Source organism: Phalaenopsis equestris, unplaced genomic scaffold (assembly GCF_001263595.1).
Source record: "Phalaenopsis equestris unplaced genomic scaffold, ASM126359v1 Scaffold000070, whole genome shotgun sequence".
Taxonomy (NCBI): domain Eukaryota; kingdom Viridiplantae; phylum Streptophyta; class Magnoliopsida; order Asparagales; family Orchidaceae; genus Phalaenopsis; species Phalaenopsis equestris.
The window spans coordinates 172,569-180,071 of record NW_018164512.1 but is presented as its reverse complement, the minus strand read 5'-3'; the positions used below and the strand labels follow the sequence as shown (position 1 = coordinate 180,071).

General features: G+C 34.4%; 1 protein-coding gene across 1 annotated transcript; it reads right to left on the bottom strand.

The window, feature by feature from the left end:
• Positions 1-2,772: 2,772 nt before the first annotated feature.
• LOC110019694 (1-aminocyclopropane-1-carboxylate synthase 7-like) lies at positions 2,773-5,316 on the bottom strand. Its single transcript, XM_020717478.1, has 4 exons — positions 5,027-5,316; positions 4,659-4,787; positions 3,980-4,140; positions 2,773-3,788 (listed from the first exon to the last, which is right to left on the bottom strand). Exons 1-4 carry the CDS (start codon positions 5,192-5,194, stop codon positions 2,909-2,911), a joined length of 1,338 nt encoding a protein of 445 aa, XP_020573137.1. The 5' UTR covers positions 5,195-5,316; the 3' UTR covers positions 2,773-2,908.
• Positions 5,317-7,503: the final 2,187 nt, after the last annotated feature.

The window sequence follows — 7,503 nt, the reverse complement described above, 5'->3', positions numbered from 1 at the left end:
GAGATTTTAGAGTGACAGACTAAAATTCCCAATTTGATCCTATCATTTGGGTGTTGAAGTGTAGATGTTAGCCCTCAGGTGACGGGAACGTGGGAGCTCCAAAGTGAGAACCGGTATCCTCCCAGCCTAGCCGCAGATTCAGTAAACAAGCGTAGGATTAGTCAATATTCTTTATGCCTGGACCAAAGGGTAAAAAATATGTATGCTCCTATTTGACACAATACAAATTGAACTGATTCACTTTATCCATTCACTATAATTTATTGACAAGGAGAATGATGCTTTCTTATATATTGAATATCATATTAAAAACCTCATTAGTATAATTAGTTATTTAAGAGTTATTGAAATTACATATTTATTTCAATTATCTATTAGTGACAGATAAACAAATTGAATTTCATTGTTGCAATTGAGTATTGTTTTTTCTAATATCTTAGTTCGTAGTTCTAATATTACTCCATGTGGGATCGATACCTATGACTCCATTAGAGCCCTATATTACTTGAGCGATACGTATACTTGCGTTGATAAGTGTGACTTTACAATTATTGAATATTTTATACATCCATATCTTTATCAAATCTATAACTGTTATTAAGTTTTGGTACAGTTGCTGAAGAATTAAATATTTTAGCAGCAGTATTAAATATTTATATTTTTAAGCATATATAAAGTCGTTGTCATGAAGTTAATGGCATCGGGGTAGAGGCCCGCAAAGATGCATCAACTGCAATGCTAGTTGTGGAGACTTAAACCACCCCTTCTTTGAGGAGGGAGACCATCCCTACCTCCATAAGTCATCTACAATAAAGAAAGGAAAAGCAATTAGTGTACATAACTTTAAACAAAAGTAAGATTATAATATTAAGTATAATCTATAAACTATTGAAATTGAAAACACAAAACCACATAGTAAACAAATATTAAGACTATAAAGTACAATATACAAATTAATTTTTTTAGCATCAAATTTTGTAAGAATATATGACTGTCATGGCTTTTTATTTTAAATATTTTTCTTACTCCAACATCAACACAACAAACTTAAATTTGAAGCATATCCGATAAGAAATTTTAATGATTGGTACCACAAATAAATTATCCTTTATTGTGCCAAAGTAAGATATTATTTTGCTTTATGCTTTATAAGCTTGCTAGTATTAGTTTCTTTGATCTCTAACTCCCATCATTTACAAATCTCCCTCAAATCTAGTCTAACATTCATGTTATCCTTAGTTCTATCCTTAACATCCTTTATATTGTTGAAGATAGTTTTAAAGAAAGTTTTCTCTATGTGCATGATATCAAAATTATTCTAGTATGAAAGATCCCAAAAAAATGGACATTTTTTCAATTTATGACTAACACCAAAGTCTGGTAAATGATGTGAAGAAATTTCAAGACAATCAGTAATCTTTTGAATGTCACTAATAATTTAGAACAAAATCATCCCCAACCACAATTGGAGATGGCGAGGATTTCTCAACTTCATTTCTTCTGAATGCATTCTTCTTCACCTTAAACAACTGAAAGGTTGTTTAAATTTTAAAAAAAAAACATCGATGGCAAACAAACCATGAATTCTTTCTATCATATTGACGCATAATTACCTTGACTAAATTCATGCAATATGGAAAAACCAACTTTATAGAAGTGGTCCATCCAAATAATGTTTCGTACAAAGAACAATTACTTATTAGCCACATTAATGCCACTTTTATTAAAAAAAATATGTTTCATGGAAATTTCATATGTCATAGTACCTGTATCACAAATAATCTGTAGGTCATTTATCAACAACTATAAATACACATAAATCATTCCTTTTGTGCTACTAGAAACTGGAAGATCGCTAACAAATAAGAGTAGGGCGCACTGATCTAATTATATGGTGCGAAGCCATCCGAGTATAAGCAAAACCTAACATTGTGTGCCTTCACTACAAATTTATGATATGTGCTATCAAAATGTTTTCGTGCTTCTTCATCTGTTAGATGACTCGTTGAATTGATTTCTCCTGATCTGCTATGATGACATGTCATATGTGGAGCAGTACACATAGAAGTAAATAGTTTGTGAAGACATGGAATAAGTAATAGATAGAAAAGATGCTTATATGAAACCAAGTTCTGTCTTATACTTTTTTTATTATGAGGTTTGAATATAGGAGAATGACATAATCGATGCAGAGTCTTTGTTTATTAAACTTGTAGAATAATATGCATCTGTTTATAACCACCCTTATTTAAGTAATCATATCAACATCTATATGTTGCTTCATCCAACAGGTCTTGGGCAAAGGTGTTCATTCATTCAATTTAGTTTCATTTAAATGCTAGCTACACTAGTTAACTTCAAGTCTACAATCCAAAAATTTTAGCTGACCAAACAATTTTTTGAGCTAAACCAACATGAATCAAACCATTGTTTGCCAAATAAAATTTAGTTGTAGACAAACCAAAATTATATGCACTTCTTCAATGAATTGAACAAGGTTAATTGTTCAATAGCTTGCCAAAGAAGAAAGACAAAAAAAAATGAACTAATAATCTTTTGAGGACAAAAAGAAATCAATTCATGCTAAACGGCTTTATTTCATTTAATTTCAGTCCAAATTCAATCCAAGCGTTGAATACTCTTCAATCATCATTCAAATTCACAATCATAGACTTATTTTCAACCTAAAGTATGGTTAGCATAATGTAAACATCCCTCATGCCTGCAAAAAAAAAATCCTAACCATTTAAATATAAAATACATCAATCATATCATGTATCAAAATCCTCAAACGAGGCTTCGTTCCCTGCCAGTATTTTGAGAACCATCCATTTCCCTTGCAATGATTCATTCTGTGTTAATTAATCAACACCCAAAAAGAATGACCAGCACAAATGTATATAAAGTCTTAGCTCCGAAAAATCACATTTGTCTTCCTCCCCTTAATCTTCTCAACAAAAACCTTCGTCCTCCTCAACGCAACTTCCAGCGTCTCCTCAGTCATATTTGCAAAACAAACCCTGAACCACCCCGGCTCTGCACAGTAACATGAACTCCCAGGCGACACATTAAGCTTCACTTCACTCAAAATCATCTTCCATAGCCTCAGCTCCCCCTCCATTGATTTCTCCTCAAGCATCTGCGTCAAATTCATCCAACAAAACAGCCCAGCATTCCCTTCCAAACACTCTATCCCTGCATCCTTCAGTCCCTCAACAATGTAACCATGTCTTCTCCTCAATCTCTCCCTGTTTGTCTTAATATATTTTACTGTAAACTCCTCATCTGATAACATAGAAGCCAACATCTTCTGCGTCTGTGAAGAAACAAGGCTGAAACTTGACATTCTTCTAGCAGTGGTCACGACTCTATCATTGTAAGAGTAAATAGTCCCAACTCTGAAGCCGGGCAAACCAAGGTCTTTGGATAAACTGTACACGATATGGACTCCATCACAGTTTTTGTGCTGGCGGGTTTCGACGACTTCGGCCACGCTTATGAATTCCGGCGAGGAGAAGACGGATCCGGAGTAGATTTCATCGGAGATTAAATGGATGTTTTTTTGTGATATGAAGTTGAGTATGTCTTCCAGGAGGGAGCGGGGCATGGTGGTGCCTAATGGGTTGGATGGGTTGGTGATTAGGAGAGCTTTGACACGGAGGTTGGACGCTTCGGCGATGGAGTAAGCAGATTGGAGGGAGTGGAGTGTGAGTTGGAAGCCATTAGAGCTGTGGCAATGGACGGGGAAGATCTTGACTCCTGTTCTCCATTGGAGGTCTCGGTCGAACCTGTTGACATGATTTTGAAATATTTAGGTGCAGATTTAAGTTATTAGGATCTTAAGTTTCAATTTACCAAAATTTGAATGCATTTAATTGTCTAGCAACCAATTTACTAAACTCTGTACATCATGTATATCTTGCCTTAAGGGTTGGAGGAGTTTTTAATGCTATGTAGTCTTTGGTAATGTGATAGTTACCCAGGGTAGTATGGGGTGGGCACAAGGACGGCATCGCCGGGGTCAGCTAAGATGAAGGTAAGGAGCTCGTTGGCGGCGGTGGCGCCGGCGGTCAGAACCATTCGATCAGGGTTGAATTTGACACGTTTGCCTCTTATTTGTTCCATGAAGCTTGCCATTGCCTGAGTATAGTTAAATTTGTGTCAGATTGGCGGGTTGAGTAAAATTGTTCTGTTTTTTTTGCTTGTTTGATTATATGAAGAAGGCTGGATTGATACAAACCAATAGATTGATAAAAAATCTATGAGAAATTTCTCATAGTTCCATGCTATAAGAAAATTTAAATTAGTAGAAGAGATTCAATTTTTTGAGTTTACAGGAATATTGGAGCATGTAAGCCTAAAAACTTCAGCTGATTTTTGTTTTAAAGTAATTTCACCTGATTTTTGACACATGCATGTGGTCAATTGCTTATAAGACAAGTTTCCTATAGATTTGTTATGCAGAATCACTAACAAATTCTATTAGTTTAATACTCTTATATTTTGATAAGAAAAATTTTTATTTGGCAGATACTTACAAATATGAATGTTTAGAAACAAAAAGCAGCACATAATTTTTTGAGATATTCCTTTATATGACTTTTATACCACGTTAAAAGGAAAAGAAGCATGATGAGAATATGATTTTGTAGGGTCACCTTTCTGAAACTTTGGAGGCCATGATAGTCCTGGAATAAGGCATTTTCTTTGAAACCAGAGATTCCAGAGCTCCAACTTGCTGTCTCAGGGTGCTGCTCAAGGTAATCCTCTAGCAAATCAAATGAGACCTGTCACCAAAAACAAAGCATTACATTTCAACAAAGCTTTGTTGATTATTTTAACATCTAAAAACCATTCCTCTAACTTAGTTAAATTCAAAGAAAATTATGCCAGAGTATTGTGATCAAATTTATATCTAATAGCTTTGTAACTACTTGATAAAATTTATTTTTGATCAAATATTCTGGCTAGCTATATATATCTAGATTTGCAAATATAGATATCTTTAAATCTTCCATTCTGTAACCTGATTTTCAGCCAATCCCATCTGAATGACTCCTGTGGGATTTGCAACAGGATCATAAGGGTCTTCGTCATAAGCTTTCCAGCCAGCAAAGTATGGGGAATCCTCTCCATGGGCCTTTGAGACTGCAATCTTTGATAATGGAGCTCCGAGCCCTATTCCTCTTGCCATCTAAATAGAATTCTTTTGTCCCTCTCCCTCTCCCTCCCTCTCCCTCTCTTTCTCCCTCTCACACACACACAGAAACACACACCTTTGAATTAACTTATAAGAGGATTTGAAGAGACAAAAGCTCAAAAGCAAGTGATTTGCTGAGTTGGTTCTTAGACTTCCTTTATTTATAGGGCCCAATCCGTGAGGTCACAACTTTTGGATGGAAATTATATAAAAATGGAAGAAAGCTAATGATTGTCTCTGGGTTTGGTCTCTGGGTTTGAGCAGAATCAAGCTCCCGCTTTTAAAAGCAGTTTTATCAATGAAGACAGCTGTTAACACATTTGTCATACGTTGGCCGGTTCCCCTGAGCCCCATCTCTGTTAGGCCAACACTAATCCAACTTATTTAATTTAATCAGCTTTCCATGTAATTATTTGAAAATTTAAAATAATCCCTTATTTTAGCCAAACACTTGCTAGGATTACTCAGCCTATATGTAGGCTATCAAGCGTACAGCGAGAGAGGTTTTTGTTTCGTTGCAGAGCTTTTAAAGGCAAAGAGATCTCAAGAGGTCATAGGAGATCATATGTGAAGAATAATTGGAACTTGGTTGGTGAGGAGATTTTAAATGAGCATGCGCACAAATTTTTAGTAGGTCAGTTTTACATTATTCTGCATTATTTTTATCATTATATTAGCATAAATAAATAAAAAAATAATCAATTTATGTTCATAGGGCGAAGAAAACCTTAGGGCGAAGAAAACCAAGAATCGACACAAATCCAAAAGAACACACAGAGATTTAACGAGGTTCGGCAAAGATGTCTACGTCATCGGGAGCAGAGCGGTGACTTTCTTTCAATTCTAGAAAAGAATACAAGCTACAGAATAAGATCTACGATTACATACAAACTTATTTATAACCCTAGAAAATCCTGGAGTATAATATATAATTATCAAATTATCCCTATACCGCACCCCCAACCCACGTAAGGAAACTCCCCCAATTTGGACAGATTATTCCGCTCCGCTTCATTCCAGCATCTGTCCCTTAAATGGTATATGAGTCATACCATAACAATTTACATTATTGATAAAATATTTAAGAGAATTATTTGCTTAGGCATAACCTTTTCATGGGTTGGTGGTACTTTTCTTAATTAAGTCAAGAAAAGGCAGGTTTTGGAATTTTTGAAGGTTATTGTAGTAAGTCTGACCTTCGAGTGAACACTTAGGCGCCCACAGATTCACTGCCCACAGCATAAGAAAAAAAATGTGCTTCATGAGTAATTAAACTTGAGGAAAGCAATGATAATTTTCAAATATTTTACACTTTTATCTTATTTAAATAAGTTTGGGAAGCTGAATTTGATCTAAACTATCTTATTTGCTTGCTGCCCCACACTGAAGGGCTGTCATATTTTCTTCATCTTCTTGGCATTTTGCTCTATTTTTTTGAACATTTGATTCTGTTTATCGCTTATCTGTTGGTTCTATGTCGTTGCTCCCGCTGAAAGATTAGAACTTACAACAAGCATTTATAATTTTGCAAGAAATTTAAATAAATTGCAAATATAAATGAAGGTGTAGCTACCAAACCCTAAGACCATACTTGGTCAGTCCCTAAAGGTTTTAATGAATGGCCTTCTGAATAAAGTATAATAAGTTCAATTATCCTTTAAAACATCCAAAAGGTTATAAAAGCGTATGAGGGATAATCCCTGATGAATTTTAAATTATTTTTGAAGTATTTCGAGTTTGTTTGAACTTATTATATTGTTCAATTGATCATTTCAAATTTTAGATTCAGCTGCAATGAGTTACTACACCTTATGCTCAGTGAACCTGATATTTTAATTATCCTAAGAGTGAGGTACTCAATTAATCAGTTGATTTTTACTTAAAAGTTATGTAAGTGGATGTCTCTAAGGTAAGCTTAAGTCATTAAAGATTTTGTACCCACCACTAAATTTGGGCTTTGTAGTATTTAAAGGTGTTAATTATCAATCATCTTATCTTTTCTAAACCTCATTAAACAAGTTTAAGTTTAGCCTAGCTCACTACAAAGTCCTTACTATTTTTCATGGGTGAATTAAAATTTTAATTGAAGTCATATGAGTTCTTATCAAAAGATCATATGATCACCAATTGTGGGCTTAAAATAAGTGAATTATTATCTTCCTAGCCTAATCCCATCACCTTAGAATTATCCAATTTTAATTAACTTCTAAATTCTGATAATTTAGGAAATTACAATTTTACCTTATTCATGAAAAGTTGACAAATTGATTTCTACCTTTTATCCTATTATGTTTCAAGCATCC